We start from the raw sequence: 19,001 nt of genomic DNA, 5'->3' as shown, positions 1-19,001 counted from the left end.
CATGGTATTAGTCCTGATTTGAAAAGTTACTTCTACTTGCTACTTTGATCTGTGTGCCACTAATTTACACTTCACAACCATGCAATAGTTTCCCTGTGGCCTGCAGAATCTTGTTGATGTTGATACTGGCATTTGATTGGTTGAGATATGTATGGGGCGGATAGGGCAGTGCCATATTTGGACATTGAGGAAGACACTCCGGTCTTGATTGTATGACGTTGTCTGTAAACCCAGGAGAGCAGAGAAAGGGAGGGAGCCAATGGTTGGACAGTGAGCATGACAGGAGCGTTTGTGTCCGCCCCCTGTTACCATGTGAAACCTTTTTTTCTTTTTTCCTCTCTCACTCTCTCTTTCAAAGACATCAAAGTAACATTTGCTCACTACAGATGCTGTGATTTCTGGAAACACAAAGTGTTTATTTTGTTTAGTTTTCAGTGTTGCTGGTGAAATGTGCAATAAGACTGCATGTGTAGCACTCTACAACAATTCTGCTCCATATTCTAGGTCACATGCAACGTCTCCTGCCTTGTATTTTGTGAGGATTATAAGCCAGTCGTAAGTTAAAGTTATCCAGAAGATGTTGCAACAATGATAGCACCAGAAATACCATCAGAGTTCGCCTATACTCAGTAAGTATCTACTAATAGTTTACATTTATTGTTAAGGTTGATATGATATCTCATGCAGTTATTTGTTTTTGTCAGGGATACAGACACTCGATTCTCCTCAGACACAGACTTCTCTGAGGATCCTGATGGAAGGAGTGCAAATTCAGCTAAAGGAAAGGTATAGATGCAACAAATGGACCATTGCACAAGTATTGGTAACACACATTGTTTTTCTTTCCTTACGCTCTGCAGTGGTTCTCAGATTTATATTTGTTTTTTCACTACTTTCCCAGGGTGGAAAGAAGGGGAAGAAGGCAGCAGGGGAGAAAGGAAAAGGAGGGAAAGGAGCAGGCCGTATAAATGGCCACCACCAAGAGAATGGCATGGAAAACATGATGCTGTTTGAGGTTGTGAAGCTGGGAAGGAGTGCAATGCAGGTATGAACAGGAAACCCTTTGAAATTGCCACCTTTTTTCCCTTTTCTTTTACTCAGTAAGAGAAAAAAATACACAACTTGTGCTTGTCCCCATCTTCTTGCAGTCTGTTGTTGATGACTGGATTGAATCTTACAAACATGACAGAGATGTTGCACTGTTGGATCTCATCAATTTCTTCATCCAGTGCTCAGGATGCAAAGGTATTTATGTTTCTCAGCTTCAGTACGAATACTACACGATTGGCTGTTTTTTAAACTATATTGAGGAAGTATGTAGTCTTTGTTGTCCTGCAGAACCTCCCTCCACTCATCTGAATCAGTAGTTCTGCTTTTCCACTCAGGAAATTGTCTTCTGTCTAACCTCTTTATTCTTCATCTTCTCCTTCTTCTTCTGTGTTTTTTCCTGTCAGGTGTGGTTACTGGAGAAATGTTTCGCAACATGCAGAACTCTGAGATCATCCGACGGATGACAGAGGAATTTGATGAGGCAAGTTACCACATTAGACTAATAATCACACCATATTCGCTATAAATCACTTAAGTTTGATTTCAGATGCCAAATACAGAATTCATGTACGTACCAAGGACAATAAACTTTGCTAATTTGTGGTAGATAACTGCCACTTGTACTAGTCATTGTAGTGAAGGACTGTCGTTCCTCTGTGTACTTTGCAGGACAGCGGTGACTACCCTCTAACCATAGCCGGGCCCCAGTGGAAGAAGTTCAAAACAAGCTTTTGTGAATTCATTTCGGTGCTAGTGCGCCAGTGTCAATACAGTATCATCTATGATGAGTATATGATGGACACAGTCATCTCCCTTCTCACCGGACTATCGGATTCCCAAGTCCGAGCCTTCAGACACACCTCAACACTGGCAGGTAAGATTGTGTGTGTTTATGAATTATATTTACCGTATTTCCCGGACTACAAAGCGCACCTGAATATTAGCCGCACAAGCTAAAATCAGGGGAAAATCCTGTTTTGTACATACATTAGCCGCACCTGACTAAAAGCCGCAGGTGTTTCAATGTTGACTCATCATATGTAAGAGAATATGCACAAAGGGAATTGTCAGGAAAGAGATGGCTGTTTGGAGACACACCCCTTTTATTAATATTTTGAAAAACAAGTTATGGGTACATATTTGCACATGTAGTACATAACAGTAACCTACAGCACACCAGAAAAATAGATTCGGACTACCTTTTAGGCTCAGGTGCAGTGACACGGCTTTAACAAGAAGAAAAGTCAGTCATTCACCATCTTTCTCTTCTTCCTGCGCTCTAAAACCACCAAAGTCCTCTTCTCCAATGTCGGAAACGAACAGGCTCAGGATGGCTTCGTCATCCACTCTCCGCTTCTCTCCTTCGTTGTCACTTTCAAAACCAAAGAAATCCTCGTTGTCAGTGTCAGAGTCGAACACCCTCAGAAGGGCCGTGGCGGTGTCCTCCTCTCCATCATGCAGCAGTCCAGCCCTTCAAAATCCGTTGGTGATCGTGGATCTTTTCCACGCTGTCAGAATCCACCGGTGGAGTTGGGCATAACTTGCTTTTCGCAAGTTTATCGCCGCTCGTCATCCACGCCTCCCGCTGAATGCGTAGCGCTACTTTGAAGTTTGTTTTTCGCGCTACTTCGTACGGCACTACGTTGCCTGGCGGACGGACATGTGACTAACATACCACTCTTGAACCCCGATCCTTCCGCCAGGCAACGTAGTGCCGTACAACAGCGGAACAAACAAAACAAATCGTCTTACGATATCACAAAAATCATGGAAAATCCATAGAAAAGCCGCACCTGACTAAAAGCCGCAGGGTTCAAAGCTTGTGCAAAAAGTAGCGGCTTATAGCCCGACAATTACGGTAAGTGTTTGTGCTGATTTACAATCAATAGCTTCTTTTCCAAGCATACAACAGTTAGCTAGCTGGGAAAAGTTGTGTGTTTTAAAGGTTCTTCCTTGTTGTATCCTTGTGTTTGAACTGGAGACTCATTTGTAGTGCTCTTGGATATTTATGAGGTCAGAAATTTTCATTGGTGTAAACTCTAGGTTTTTTTTTTATACAGTCTGCACATTTTGTTTCATAGTAGTATTAAAGTTAATAACCCCAGTGATCAACCTAGATGGGCCACCTGCACAAATGTTTTAAGTTATTTTTTGTGATTAGATTCTTTTAAATGTTTTTACACTCCTAAGGGCAGGGCAACTGAAGTCTTTATTATGAGCATGTTGTGTACACATGAACACTTAGGATAAATGTAAGCAGCAAAGGGGGATTTAAACGCATTAAAAAAACGCAGAAGAATCTTGATCATATGCTCTACAATAATCCGAGCTGTGTAGAACACATAGGCGATATTGTTAGGCTTAATGCTTACTCTGTCACGTGGGTACTGTGACTATAAAACATACAGGGGTTTTTTCTATCTGGAAAGTTGTTGTCATGAACTTTCAATATGCTTTTTTTTGTGCTTCTGTTTGGGTGTGAGTGTTGGTCTTGGCAGGCTGGCCTGTTTCAGCTGGTGGATAGTTATTTTAGATAATACACTAGTTAATGATTGTTCTCTGCACCTAAGCTACTGTGTTACCCAGGTGTTGCTAAAACTGGATTTATTCATAATCAATTTGCTTTGAGTTTGGTGACTTGTCGTCTTTTGTAAAGCATACTTGAATTCAAGGTGTCTACTTAGTCAGAATTAAAGGAACCCAAACATTTTTTTTTTTTTTTTTTCTAAAATACAAATATTGTTCCAGTTGTGACCATTTCACCATCCTCTAAATTTAAGGTATTGCAATTTTGCTCTGTAGTGCAATCAGAACTAACTTTCATTGCAAATTATTAATACCAAAACCCACTGATGTCAGATAAGCTCACATAACTTAATGAGAGATAGTTTTGAAATAATCTACAGATAACAGAAATTATTTTATTTCTTCATGTTCTTTGTTGTGTTTTTGACAGCCATGAAGCTGATGACAGCCCTGGTGAATGTAGCTCTAAACTTGAGCATCAACATGGACAACACCCAGCGCCAGTATGAGGCAGAGAGAAATAAAATGGTCGCTAAAAGGGCAAATGACAGGCTGGAGCTGCTGTTGCAAAAACGTAAAGAGGTAAGCATTGCAACAATTGGTTGCATTTGTTTTTGTCATGCAGCTTATTACATTAAGCACATGTCATGTTTATTCATTTGTACGTTTGACACTTAAACTTCACATTGAAAACTGGTTTGTTTGAGTAGTGATTTGGTAATGTATCAAAATAATTGGCGACTGTTTCTTAGGGCTCTGCCACATTGTATCATCAGCTATAGTACCGGTATACATTTTTACGTTAAAAGTATCCTATCGCATAGGGCTGCACGATTTTGCATAAAATGAGAATCACGATTTTTTTTGCTTAGAATTGAGATCACGATTCTCTCACGATTTTCTTTTCCAGTATAAATATTTATTGCACTTATTAACTGCACATCAACTTCGTAACAGTTGAGACTGAACATAAAAACAATAAATAAACATAAAAACAACAAATGTCTCACATTTTGTCGTTTCCGCCAAATGTTGTACTGCTTGTAATTCGTCTCCACCTTTGCTCGACACTGCGTGTATAGAGCAGGTAGTGCAACAATAGAAAAATAGTTGCGGGACGGCACTGTGTAGCGTTTGTCTAGGGCAGTAGTTCCCAAACTACCGTACGCGTACCCTCGGGGGTACGCAAGTGGCTGTAGGTGGTACGCGTGGGTTGGGGTTGGAGTGGGGATCAAAAATTTTAAAAGCCGAAATTTGCGCTAATGAAGTTTTTATTTGACTGTTAAATACATGACTATATACCACCCTCTGGTGTTCAGCAAAAAAATAGCTCTGACAAAATACATGGGCGTGATTTGCCCAAATGACCCAAATGACTGACACCTAACAGTTGAAGTTGCCTCCAAGCATTCAGTGCAGCGCGAAAATGGACAAGTGGTTAACAAGAAAAAAAGGCCCTACCACAGAGACACCGGCCACAACAACCAATAAGCTCATGTCTGAAGATGCATTTTCCAGTGACCGCACAGGTGATTGTTCAACAACAATGTGTTCGTCAGATTTGGATGCTAGCAGGGATGTATCTGTGGTTACTAGCCAAGTGGCTAGCATAGCTGGAGCCAGCCATGTGGAAAGTGATGAAGTGTCTGATGCGGAGCGTCAAAGTGGGAGAAAGCATGACAGCTCGGACTGTAACACAACCTCATCAAAGAAGCGCAAATATGATGACAATTATATTTCGCTGGGGTTTAAGTGTATAAATATTGGTGGATTTTCCCGGCCACAGTGTGTTATTTGTGCAAAAGTATTGTCTCAGAACTCAATGAAACCTTCACTTTTGCGCAGACATTTAGAGACAAATCATCCCCATTTGAAAAATAAACCAAGGGAATATTTTGAGCGACAGCTAAAATCACTTTCAACAAGTAAAACCTGCATTCAGGTGCCAGATCTTATGAATAAAAACAGACTACAAGCATCTTACATGGTCAGTTACAGAGTGGCTAAAAACAACAAACCCCACACTATTGTGGAGGACCTCATTCTCCCTGCTGCTTTAGATATGGTAGGGACAATGTTGGGGGAAAAGGCAAAAAAGACGATACAGTCCATTCCATCATCAAACAATACTGTCTCACGGCGCATCAATGCAATGTCAGAAAATGTTTTACAGCAGCTACTTCTGCGCATGCACCACAGTGAATTTTATGCAATACAGCTAGATGAGTCCACGGATGTGGCTGGCCTGGCGCATCTTCTCGTATATGTGCGCTACATTCATGAAGGAACCATCAAGGAGGACATGCTGTTCTGTAAACCACTGGAACAAAGGACAACTGCCGCAGATATTTTTCAAAAGCTGGACACATTCATGAACACACATGGACTCGTGTGGGACAGATGTGTTGGCATCTGTACTGATGCGCACGGGCCATGACTGGGAGACACGGAGGTGTGGTTTCGCGTGTGCAAGCAGTCGCGCCAGATGCCTCCTGGGTACACTGCAGCATCCACCGAGAGGCTCTTGCTGCAAAGGGAATACCTGTCCGTTTGAAACATGTTTTGGACACGAGTGTAAAAATGGTTAACTTTGTGAAAGCCAGGCCGCTGAACTCCCGCTTATTTGCTGCGTTGTGCAATGAGATGGGCAGCGAGCATGAGACATTATTACTCCACACAGAGATTCGCTGGCTATCTAGAGGGAAAGTGCTGACCCGTTTCTGTGAGTTGAGGGATGAACTTAAAGTTTTCTTCAATAACCATCCCTTTGAGCTGTCTGAACATTTGCATGATGAAGAGTACCTTACGTGCCTGGCTTATCTGTGTGATATATTTTCTCGTCTGAACGAGCTCAATCTCAGATTACAAGGCGTTTCTGCAACTATATTCAATGTTCAAGATAAAGTTGAGGCCATGATAAAGAAGTTAAACCTTTGGAAGAACTGCTTGGATACAAACAACACTGAAGTCTTTCCTGTGCTGCATGATTTTCTGTGCTCTAATGATCTCACACTATCTAAAAGTGTAAAGCGCGAATGTAATGTGCACCTTGAGGAGCTGGAGGTGCAGTTACGCCGATACTTCCCAGAGACGGGCGGCTCAAATGATTGGATACGTCACCCGTTCACCGCCGTGCCTACTTCGTTATCACCGTCTGACCAGGAGAGCCTAATTGAAATCGCCACAGATGGATCTCTAAAAGTTGAACACGCTCAAAAGAACCTGGCGGATTTCTGGATAGGGCTGCGCACTGAACAGCCCGCGCTGGCTAAACGCGCTGTCAAGACTTTGATGCCTTTCGCCACCACATACTTATGCGAAAGGGGATTTTCTGCTTTAACAAACATGAAAACAAAATACAGAGCAAGACTTTGTGTGGAAAACGATTTAAGACTCAGCCTTTCCCAAATTGAGCCAAACATTGAAGAGCTGTGTGCCTCTGCTCAAGCACATCCATCACATTAAATAAAGTTCTGTTTAATGAAAGTTCATGGCCTTTATGCTCTCGACAAAAAAGTGAATTCTAATAAATCTTTTGATACACTGCTAGTATTAAGTAGTAAAGTTTGTTATTAAAACTCTGTCATTACTAAAAAATATCAATAAATTCATTTGGTGGTGAGAAATAATCGACTGTGCAGTATTTATTTTTATGCATGCGATATTGCAATGTATTTATAGACACTAATTAAGAATCGTTCGTAGTAGGGGGTATGCGGCTGAGGGTGACATGTTTCAAGGGGTACGTGGCTGGAAAATGTTTGGGAAGCACTGGTCTAGGGTGTTGATCATTTTCCTAAATCCCTCGTTTTGCACAGTGTTGATGGGAGCCATATCTTTGGTCAGGTGATAAGTAATAGCCTCCGTAATTTGTTTGTGCCTGCGGGAGTTCGACGTGTATAGGGAAGCGCTGTATAAGGTTCCCGTTATTGATGTTTGGGTGGTTGACCGGGACGGATTTTCTCCAGTCACTTTCTCGTCATCCCTGACGTGCTCTCCGTTGTTTTTTCCCTGCTAATTTTAGCAGCCAGCTTCTGTATCACGTGGTATAAGGCTCCGCCCTTGTCATTTGTTGAGCAGGAAGAGTGAGCGCTTGTTTTCATGCAGATTACGTCCCGGATCAAAATGCGGTACAATCGTCGTCGTCTCTTTTTTCTTTTAAATCGTTGTCATTTGGAAATGAGATCGCACATAAGTATGAATTAAGCTCGCGATTTTCTAACGATTAATCGTGCAGCCCTACTATCGCAATATTTTTACTGTAGCAAAACCATTTGTTTACGTTCTTTTGTGTGTACAACAAGGAGACAAAGCCAGGCATGTCTGAAAGTAAGAGCATTGTGTCACACTCTAATGACAGTTTCGTACCTAAAAGAGAACTACTTCAACAATCTCCAACAAAGCACTGATATTTGCAATGTATATAATATATACAATATATACATATACAACTGTTCCCCATAAATGTGGAAACAACACATTTATTGAGATAAAAACATACTGTTGAGTAAAACCAGGCTACAAAGGAAGGAGATGCTTGCAGCTGGAGATGTTTGACCCAAATAGAAAGAAAAAACTTCATCTTCCACATGTATGAAAATGTTGTACAAGTTTCTGATGAATTAGAATTTAGATTTATGTCAGCTTTTGTTAAAGTATTAAACAGTTATATAAAACTTAAAGTTTACAGGACAAACGCTAACTAGACTTCTACTTCTGTGCTTGCATTTTATTTATGCTGTTGATGGTTATAATGCTGACAAACTACAACTGTAGTTTGTCATCCATGACAGTAGCTTATGGAAAAGAAGGATTGAAAACACCCCTCATTTATTTGCATTAAATGCTGCTTTTCCTTCAGTTAGACAAAAACAGGAGCAGTTGGGTAGGCTGTATAGCCTCAAAAATATATCACAATATTTTGAGAAAATTTTCAATAATGTATACTTTTTTAAAGTTCATAAATATTACAGAAAATTGCTTAATTCAGAGAGATGCGGTGCATAAGAAAGGTGTGCCCTGTGTTTAAAAGACTTGTTGCATTTGTGTTGGCAAGCATCGTGTTGACTGTTGAAGTGGAGCCACACTTTTGAAAGTTTAATTCTGTGTCTGTGTGCACGTGCTGCATGATGCTGCAGCTGAGAGGCATCTCTTCCCTGCCCCTTCCACACAGGCTGTGAGAAGGACGTCTCTTACAGCTTGAAAGTAACAGAAATGACTAATGCTTCAATCTTGGTGCAAATGAAAATTGAAGTTGGAGAGATAAATGTTATTGCTGTTCATGGTCTGCCTGTTAATGTGACTGCATGCATTTCAGATTTATGCCCTGTTCAAGCAGATTTGCAAATGTTACTGTGTCTGCCCTAGTGCACATACTCTCATGTTCTTTTTCTCCATTTTTGAAAAATGACCAGAGTCCTTTAGACACGAAGCCAACACATTCAGATGCCATTACATTAATTGAAAGCAGCTATAGATTTTTAAATATTGCCAGTGTAGCTATGTAAATGAGGTAAAAGTGTAGCATTGATGTGTGAGAATAATGTGTATCATCTAGCACACAGTAAAGTTGAACTGTAAAGAATGGATCCATTTTAGATTTAGCAAATTAGTAACAAGCTTTGAAAACTCCCTGGTAACCAAATCCATTTGAACAGATAAATTTTAGCCTACTCTGTTTAGGTGAAGAAAACTACTTTGGTCCTTGATTTGTTTAATTTGTAAGAGCTTGCGTCTGTGCAGAGTTGTGGAACACAATGGGCTTAACTGGTTATTATGTTTCAGCAGCTGGAGACGGTGTTGGCAACAACACAGCGCTTTGTACCCATTTCCCCCGTGAAGTGGGAGGACACAGACCAGTTTCTCTCAGAACTTTTTTTTGGGGGGGGGGGAGTGATAGTCATTGCATACACAGTATATTCTTCTGAACTAGAGTATTTATTGAATTGAACTTTGTTTCAAAATAAGGACTCTATTGTGAATCAGAGATGACGATACCAGAAATCTCAGGTGATTTGTGAAAGATTCACAGTATATTGTTTGTTCTTTATTTGTTCCTTTTTTTTTTGTGGTCACCTCAAAGAATTGAAACCAGTATTCTACAAAATCAACAATTGATGTTAAACTTGGACTCTCCCCAAGTCATGAAAGAACCTATATAACCATGTAAACAGGAATTACTGTAGCTTGTGAGCAGACATTTGTTGGTTTAGGAAGAATAGTGACTGCTGCTCCTCTGTAGGTGGTGAACCCATAATGCCAAGTGTTATTTAGCCTGTATGGCGGGTTTATTGGTTATATAACAGCAGGTCCCACAGGGCATCCATCTGTTAGTTCACTGTGCAGCCACACCGCAGCATGGTGGCATAGTTGACTGTCACACTAGTCTTATTATGTTAACAATGCATCCTGACCACCAGTTATTGTTGCAGTCTGGTCAGTTGCTGTGTTTGTGTGATAAAATGCGCTGACATGGTTTTTTCTGCTCTTAATTTCAGCTCCAGGAAAATCAGGACGAGATTGAAAACATGATGAACGCAATATTCAAAGGAGTGTTTGTGCACAGATATCGGTATGGCCTTACGTCAGTCAGCATCCAGTCTTGAACTTTGTTATCACTGTCTTTTCTACAGACTGCTAACAGCCCTCATTCGTTTTTTTATTAAATAATGTTTTAACAGGGATTCAATAGCAGAAATCAGGGCGATCTGTATAGAAGAGATTGGAGTGTGGATGAAACTCTATAGTGATGCCTTCCTCAACGACAGCTATCTGAAGTATGTGGGATGGACGATGCACGATAAGGTGGGCAATACAAAGGACTCTGAATTTTTTAAAAGCTCCTCTTAAGGTGTATACTTAATTTATTTTATTTTATTTTTTTTAAAAAGAGTGTGTTGATAACTGCAGTAACCAGTAATGGATACTTTCGTACTCTATTCCAGCAAGGTGAAGTACGTCTAAAGTGTCTCACAGCACTGCAGGGCCTCTATCACAACAGAGAACTCAATGCCAGACTGGAGCTCTTCACCAGTCGCTTTAAGGTCAGCACCACCTGCTGGACAACTTAAACACAACAACTGTATTTGTTCCATACTTGGAGAAACAAACTCCATGGGCTTGTCTTTATTTAACTATGCTTTCAGTAATTCAGGAGTTTGCGAGGCAAAATGACTCATTAAGTTTTCTGTCTCTCCTTTTGTTTAGGACCGCATCGTCTCTATGACTCTTGACAAAGAATATGATGTAGCAGTACAAGCTATTAAGCTACTTACTCTTGTCTTGAAGTAAGTGGTTGTTTTTGATAATATGTAATGTTGTTCAGCACAAGTGATTGGGATGTAGTTTATACTTCAAGGCTGAGCACTTGTAAATTTTGTGATTTGCATCAAGTACATGTGTGCTACTGATAAAGTCTTTGTAATTTTCTTTGTATTTGTTTCTGCAGTAGTACAGATGAGGTGTTGACTCCTGAGGACTGTGAGAGTGTCTATCACTTGGTGTACTCGGCACACAGGCCGGTCGCAGTTGCAGCTGGAGAATTCCTTTTTAAGAAGTATGTTAGACATAAGTTAAGATTTCTAGCTTCAGGCTTGTAGTGATTTTTGTTTACAGTTCCAAGAAATAGTATATCAGCTGTTTGAGTTAGTATTCCATGTGATTCCCAACTAATGAAAAATATTCTCAAAGATTGTTCAGCCACCGAGAACCGGAAGATGAAGGTGCCCCTAAAAGGAGAGGCAGACAAAGTCCCAATGCCAACCTCATTAAGACCACTGTCTTTTTCTTCCTGGAGAGTGAGGTACATTATCATGCTATATTTTCTGTTCTCACATTTCTGTCTTTATTGCGCGTACTGTTTTGTAAACAGTATCAGTGATCCATCCCTCATCTGTTTGAACACTTATTCCATCAGCTCCACGAGCATGCGGCTTACCTAGTGGACTCACTCTGGGAATGTGGTGCAGAGCTACTGAAAGACTGGGAGTGTATGATCAGCTTACTGCTAGATGACCCGTTGCCAGGAGAGGAAGGTATGGCACTGGGTTTTTTTCTTTCTTTCTTTGTACTGGTATGCAGTTGAGAGCACTATTGTGATTTATTGATTTCTCTGTTTGGTTTTTCTTCGCAGCTCTTACAGACAGACAAGAGACGGCTTTGATTGAAATCATGCTGTGCACTGTACGCCAGGCTGCTGAGTGCCACCCACCTGTTGGAAGAGGAACAGGGAAGAGGGTAAGAGTGGCTGACACGCTAAAAATCACAAGCCAATACTAGTCATGTCTGTTTGTTGGATTATGCTGTCTTTGTGCTGTTCTCCTAATCGGCCAACTATCCTGGGATTTCTTTGGTGACAGTAATATTATAGAGTTAATTATGTTAAATTGGTTAACTCTTTATGAACCTTCTGAAACACGGCCACTTAAAAGATCTACAGATCCACGTCTGTTCATAGGTCTTCAAATAATTGTCAGCCAACTTGTTGTTTGATTATTTATTTATTTTTGTAATTTTGCTGTCTGAAGTGCAACATGTAGGCTATCAGAGGATAAGACTGTTTGCTAAGATTGTTTTAATGTATATACTTTCTGTTGCTCATTGTCGTGGTGTTTGATTTTGGAGATAAGAACAGTTCTGGGATATTTTTCATGTTTTGTTTTTTTTGTTTTTTGTTTGTTTTTTTTAAACAGTTGAAAGTTGGTGCATAGCTTCACTCTGCATAATTGTAGATACTAAACATGTACTTTCTGTCATGTTTCTACTGCACTTGCATACTTTCTTTATTTTAATGAGTTTAACCACAGCTGCTTTCGGCCCTTTTTATGCAGTCCTTCTGAGTTGTTTACAACACATCGATTTCTCAGTTTACTACTTAAATTATTTAGGAAATTCAGTTAAAAGCTAAAAATAAAATTCCCCAGATGCGCCAAAAAAGATTAATTAATTAATGTAGTTTACATTTACCCTAAATGGTGGTGTTTGGTATTAAGAAGTCAGAGTACACTTTCTGAATGGATGAATGGAGACTAGTTGTGTGGTCTAATGTGGTTGCATCACACATCAGGTGATGACAGCTAAAGAGAAGAAGACTCAGCTGGATGACAGAACCAGAATAACAGAGCTGTTTGCTGTGGCTTTGCCCCCTCTACTGGCAAAGGTATGTCGTCATCCACTCAGCTTTCTTAGAAGCAATCTTCCTAAGGAGGTTGTACTTTTAACAGTACAGCATCATTGTGCTCTTTATGTGCTCCACAGTATGCCGTGGATGGAGAGAAGGTGACTAACTTGTTGCAGCTTCCGCAATTCTTTGACCTGGAAATTTATACCACAGGGCGTCTGGAGAAGGTAAGACAAATTGGCTTGTCGGACAGCGCTAATCAGATCAGAACAAATTGGATTAATGTATTTAACATATTAATGTGATTGTTTATCATACACACGCGATGCTAATATCTCTTATCTCTCGCTCTCCTCCATCCAGCACCTGGAATCCCTGCTGCGTCAGATCAAAGAAATTGTGGAGAAGCACACAGACACTGAGGTTTTAGAGTCCTGCTCTAAGACTTACCACGCCCTCTGCAATGAGGAATTCACAATCTTTAACAGGGTGGACATAGCCCGCTCCCAGCTGCTGGATGAGCTGGTGGACAAATTTAATAGGCTATTGGAGGACTTTTTACAAGAGGTGAGAGTAATAGTGCGCTTAAATGTCCAGCATACCTATAAGTCCAGTACAACAGAAACTAGCTCAACATAAACCATGAAAAGAGCACAGCCTCCATCATTTGTGTTCTGTTCTAGCTCTGTCACATTTCATAACTCTTCATTTATTGGTACTGGAACTTATCCTGTTGTACAGAAGTCTTATATATAGCAAGGATGAAAATACTTGATGTGTTGTGAATGACCTTACCATATAGTTTGTAAAGAAGCTCATCAGAAATTTTCACCTTTCTGGACAATCTGAAAACTCCAGTTTGTTTTTATTTATGATAACATTAAAGATCTTGACCTGTTAAAATCACTTTTTTCTGTACAGGGTGAAGATGCTGATGAAGATGATGCTTATCAGGTTTTGTCAACTCTAAAGAGGATCACAGCTTTTCACAAGTATGTTTTCTCAGAAGTATTTTCTATGTGATTTTATCTACGTCTGCTGCATTGTTGGTAGATTCAGTGTGCACGTTTTTGAAAGTGATGAGACGTCATCAACTCTTTTGCAGTGCACATGACCTCTCGGGATGGGACCTTTTTACCAGCAACTTCAAGCTGCTTAATACTGGCATAGAGAACGGGGACATGCCTGAGCAGGTAATATATATATATATATATAAGTTACTCTGCATAATTTTGTTTTATTTTTATTAAATGCTCGAAAATACTGATACATTTTTTCTTTTTCTTTTCTGTTTTCTTTTGTGTGGGTTTTTTCTCTTTCTCTCTCACTCCTTGTGAGTAGATAGTCATCCATTCACTGCAATGTACCCACTACGTGATACTGTGGCACCTGGCCAAGTTATCTGAGGGCAGCTCCAGAAAGGTGAGGTCTAATCATATTTCATTGCTATTTTGTGCTGTTTTAACAGATTTAAGCAGCTATAAATGTAATGTTTTAAAATGCGTTTGTCTTTGTTTCAGGATGATCTGGTGACCCTGAGGAAGCAGATGAGGGCATTCTGTATGATGTGTCAGCGCTACCTCACCAACGTTAACACAGCTGTCAAAGAGCAGGTGACACAGATGAGAAAGTGACAATTATCCATGTTTAAAAGTGCGCGTAAAATCAACTTGAAAGCAAAGCAAGAACACCTAAAGTACATGGACTTTGTGCAGCTGAACAGACTTTCCTTTTAACTCTGAAGTGGTGGTTTTGTTGCCCCTTATTGCAGCTACAATGGATGTTTTTTAAGCTCCAGAGCACTTATAATGTATCTGCTTAATTCGAAATCTAATTTGTGATCATTTTGTTTAGGGCTTGTGCACACAGAGTTTTAACTTTGTTCTTTTCTTCTTCGTTTTTTTCCACAGGCGTTCACCATCCTGTGTGATCTCCTGCTCATCTTTAGCCACCAGATGGTGTCCGGAGGCAGAGAACACCTGGAGCCCCTGGTCTATTCTCCAGAGGACTCACTACAGTCTGAACTGCTCTCGTTCATCATGAACCATGTCTTCATAGACCAGGATGATGACACAAATAGCACAGGTATGAATATGCAGATGTGCAGTTTTGGCACTGCACTGGCCAAAGTGAGGAAGTAGCTAATGGAATTTCAAATTGTTTGTTCCCCCTCAGATGGGCAACAGGACGACGAGGCAGTAAAGATTGAAGCTCTGCACAAGAGAAGAAACCTCCTGGCTGCCTATTGTAAACTCATTATCTACTGTGTGGTAGAAATGAGGACTGGAGCTGATATCTTTAAACAGTACATGAGGGTAAGCTTAAGCATTTGTCATTTTAAAAATATGCAGTTGTGTATTACCCCCATTAACTGTGAATATAAGTAACTCTTACAGGAAAAAATAGTTGTTTAATTAACACATTTGCTGTTGTCCTGACCTTGGGCACATGCATGCACACACGCACAAAATTCTTCACGACCTTTCAATGTTTTTCCCGTTTGTTTGTTTTTTTGCTTTTACAGTATTACAATGATTACGGTGATATCATCAAGGAGACTATGAGTAAGACTCGGCAAATTGACAAGATTCAGTGTGCCAAGACGCTCATCCTCAGTTTGCAGCAGGTCAGTGTGCACACTGTTGCTCGCATATTAATTAATTCCATAATTGTGACCTTCTGCTCATGCGTCCCAGTGGTTAAGATGTTATCTAATGTTCCATATCTCTCTGTGTCCTAGTTATTTATTGAAATGGTGACTGAACTGGGTCATGGCTTTGATCGCTCCTCCTCGGCATTCTGTGGAATCAAGGAGTTGGCACGTCGTTTTTCTCTAACTTTCGGTCTCGATCAAGTCAAAACCAGAGATGCCATTGCCATGCTGCACAAGTAAGGCTTTATTCTGCTCATATTGGGTTACAAAGCTTTTCTTAGATTTTGGCCCCGTATCTGGGAACTGTCATGTTAGACAAATTACTTCTTGAATACTGTGTTTCCTTTGCCATGTTGTTTTTTCTCCGGATTTTGGAGAGGCTTAATGCATGAAATGTTACACTCTAGCCTTTTCCAGTACAGTAAGTATTGTAGAAAAACATGTTTAAAACAAAACAAAAACACAACACTGAACTGCAGAAACATAAAGGATGGCAACCAACCGTTACATATTTGAGCCGTGTGAATGAAATGAGCCGCACAGACTTTTCTTAATATCTGATGGTGGATCATCACTACTAGGGCTGGGCCATATTATACCGTTCACGGTAATACCGGTATAATGTTAGGCAACAATAGGAAAATGAAATATCGCGATAGAATATGAGTAAAACGCGCATGTGCAGTGCCTTTGTTTTCATACGCACATGGCCGATTGTTGAGTGAAACAGATGAACCAGAATTGGTTTGTAAAAATGGTGCAACTTCAGTGATGTGGAACTGGTTTGGTGTTTGTCCGTCAGATACACGACAAAGCACTTTTTTTTGCAGAACATGCAAGCGGCCGTCGTTATTGTCGTATTTGTCGGACTAAGATGCTCTTAAATCTGGGAGTAATCTGGGTCCTAAACTCCTTATTCTTCAGTTCAAACGAACACTGCAGCATCACTGAGCGTTAAAAACTGTCTAAATTCTTTCATCTTTAATAAAACGATCAGCATTGCTGCTTTACCAGGTGTAACTATGAAGTTTAACTTCCAGGCATCCATTAAAACAAAATTTATTACATTTAACAGAGTTAGAAGTTAGCGGGAAGCTAGCGGAAGTTAGCTCGCTAGTTACCTAAGCATGATATTGCATGTTCTGACTGAGAGATTTCTGAAAAAAATCAAACGTACAGCTCTGCTATCACTTCCAACATAAATGAAGACAGGAAACTAAACAGCATTGACGTTTGTAGGGTTACTGAAGTTGGGCTAGCTGGTATATAATGATGTGCTACGTGATCACTAGCGACACAGCTATGTTAGCATAACATAAACAGGGAAGCTGGAGGACGAACACTAACACTTTTCCACTTATAAAAGTTAACGTTAAGGTTCCTCATGGTTAGAGACAAATGCAATCGCATGGCAGGGTGCTGTAAACAGACCAAACTTCAGTCAGGAGAACAACTGAGATAATCCATCCACAATACGAGGTTAGTCATTAATATACTGCAACAACATGGGAATAGAGCAGCTGCCAGAGAATTCAACATTAATGAATCAATGGTACAGAAGTGGAGGAAGCAAGAAGAATGAGTTTAATAAAGTTTGATTTATCTGACTGCTTTGTTTCGCTTGATGTGCGTTATAATCCCGTGCACCTTATGGTCCGAAAAATACGTATTGCATACTGCAGTTTAATTTTGCAAAGCACCTCTTTTTAACTTCAGTGGATATTATATATGGTTATGCTCAGGATATGTCAGCCCATTTCTACTGGAAATGCCTTTTGGTTAAACTTTCAGCAAGGAATTTGTATTTGCACTGTTACATTTTTATAAAGCTTTAATGTACATAAAAACCAGCTTCTTATTTAAGTGAAAATAAATGGAAGGTTTTCTTTTTGCGCTAGTAATGTTGTGGAGTTGTATTTTGTCTCGCATCAATTATATCGTCAGTTATATCGTTATCGCAAATTTTCAAATATATATCGTGATAAATATTTTTGGCCATATCGCCCTGCTCTAATCACTACTATCATTTCAACTATCTTCTCTAAAAACAAACTATTGCTGTGGTAGAAATCTATTTTAATACTGTTATAAGTGGTGGAAAATTGGTTGTTTTAAGCATTCAATCTTCTTGGTGGCTTGTTTCTTTCATGTGAATTGTTAAATCTCTCACAGTCAGTGAGTGCTACGTTATATTGGACATCCGGAGCGAAATCTCTGATGAAACATTGGTACTAGTAAACCTTGATCTGTTTGAGCCAATCAGTTTCACAGATTAGTATTATTAAATTTGTTCCAATTCAAAGAGTTCTGAAAGAAGGCCTAAAACTACTTAAGTTATTACTGGAAATTGAATTCTTTTGTTCCATGGTGCAGAGAGAAGAGTGCAAGAGGACTGAAACAGACAAAAATAAATGTATAAAAGTAGTTCCCATTAATTGTTGCTATAGACCCAGAATCTTACAATATGCCTGCCTAGTTGGGTCCAGTACACTTGTCATGAGGTCATATTTTAAAATGTGTACTAAAGAGGTAGTAATTCTGACAGCTCTCTCTAGTATTTCACAGGTTTATTTTATATAAAGTAATATTACACTAAAATGGTAAATGGCCTGCATTTGTATAGCGCTTTACTCAGTCCCTAAGGACCCCAAAGCGCTTTACACTACATTCAGTCATTCACCCATTCACACACACATTCACACACTGGCAATGGCAAGCTACATTGTAGCCACAGCTGCCCTGGGGCGCACTGACAGAAGCAAGGCTGCCGGACACTGGCGCCACCGGGCCCTCTGACCACCACCAGTAGGCAAACATGGGGTTAGTATCTTGCCCAAGGATATTTGGCATGCGCCTGAGATCGAACCACCGACCGTCTGATTAGTGGTTGACCTGCTCTGCCACCTGAGCTACAGCCACCCCTTTAAACTGTTTTAAAGTAGGCATGCCACAACTTTCATTTATTGAAAGTTGTGGCATGACTACTGCAACTTGCTTTACTTAAGTGGTACGAATCAAATGCTGTATGTGTTCAACACACTTAAGCTACTGATCTGATATGGGGCCAACAAGTCACAACAGTTTGTTTTTATATTAAGAATCCGATAACCTAAAATATTCAGTGGTCCATTCTCAGTTTGTTACATTTAGGAAAGGTAAACCGCTAGCCTGTAATAACAAATGAGTGTGCTGTTTGAGCAATTAACAATCTAATTAGTGAAGCTCTATGTAGGTACCATATTATACAAATAGTTATTGAAGCAGATTATTTTTTTTTATCTTTTGATTTTGAAAGGTCTCTAAATGTTGAAAATCCCAGTGATTCCAGCCTCAGCATCTAAGGATATGCACAGGGTTGCTGCTCTTAACTCAGATATTTTACGACAGTAGGAATGAGTGATATGTTCCACATAAACCTTTCACAAAAAAGCTCAAGATCCTGTTGAGACTTTTCAAAATAAACTGAATCACGTGAAAGAGCAGATTATTTACAGATGAGAATTAAAAAAGTTAGAACAGGCTTTTCCCCGCAACACGCTGTGTAATAAATACAAAGAAAACGGCAGCCGTTACAACTTATGTTTAAAAATGTATAGTTTCATACATCGGTTAAAACACTCGACTCCAGGTAAAGGATGCGCAGCTGGAAACACT

The 19,001-nt window shown here is 40.0% G+C and overlaps 1 protein-coding gene across 2 annotated transcripts in view; it reads left to right on the top strand.

Annotated features, from left to right (window-relative positions):
• The window catches only part of stag2b (STAG2 cohesin complex component b), a 29,947-nt gene that overhangs the window by 1,767 nt on the left and 9,179 nt on the right, over positions 1–19,001 (top strand). For both annotated transcript variants that reach the window (XM_085474482.1, XM_085474479.1), the window contains exons 2-27: positions 505–629; positions 705–786; positions 902–1,045; positions 1,149–1,245; positions 1,455–1,531; positions 1,720–1,924; positions 4,007–4,158; positions 10,074–10,147; positions 10,257–10,380; positions 10,521–10,619; positions 10,783–10,862; positions 11,024–11,131; positions 11,266–11,377; positions 11,492–11,609; positions 11,708–11,811; positions 12,641–12,733; positions 12,832–12,921; positions 13,058–13,261; positions 13,616–13,686; positions 13,800–13,887; positions 14,036–14,116; positions 14,215–14,307; positions 14,605–14,779; positions 14,870–15,009; positions 15,219–15,320; positions 15,435–15,583. In XM_085474482.1, the coding sequence (XP_085330608.1) occupies positions 589–629; positions 705–786; positions 902–1,045; positions 1,149–1,245; positions 1,455–1,531; positions 1,720–1,924; positions 4,007–4,158; positions 10,074–10,147; positions 10,257–10,380; positions 10,521–10,619; positions 10,783–10,862; positions 11,024–11,131; positions 11,266–11,377; positions 11,492–11,609; positions 11,708–11,811; positions 12,641–12,733; positions 12,832–12,921; positions 13,058–13,261; positions 13,616–13,686; positions 13,800–13,887; positions 14,036–14,116; positions 14,215–14,307; positions 14,605–14,779; positions 14,870–15,009; positions 15,219–15,320; positions 15,435–15,583 (2,903 nt within the window). In that variant the 5' untranslated portion in view covers positions 505–588. The remainder of the gene's footprint in view (positions 1–504; positions 630–704; positions 787–901; positions 1,046–1,148; positions 1,246–1,454; positions 1,532–1,719; positions 1,925–4,006; positions 4,159–10,073; positions 10,148–10,256; positions 10,381–10,520; positions 10,620–10,782; positions 10,863–11,023; positions 11,132–11,265; positions 11,378–11,491; positions 11,610–11,707; positions 11,812–12,640; positions 12,734–12,831; positions 12,922–13,057; positions 13,262–13,615; positions 13,687–13,799; positions 13,888–14,035; positions 14,117–14,214; positions 14,308–14,604; positions 14,780–14,869; positions 15,010–15,218; positions 15,321–15,434; positions 15,584–19,001) is intronic.

The sequence above is a fragment of the Copadichromis virginalis genome, linkage group LG2 (genome assembly GCF_057382275.1).
Source record: "Copadichromis virginalis isolate Kocher_CV1m ecotype Utaka linkage group LG2, C_Virginalis_male_GT1.1, whole genome shotgun sequence".
NCBI lineage: Eukaryota > Metazoa > Chordata > Actinopteri > Cichliformes > Cichlidae > Copadichromis > Copadichromis virginalis.
Note: the sequence above shows the minus strand (reverse complement) of the source record. Positions and strands in the feature narration are given on the sequence as shown.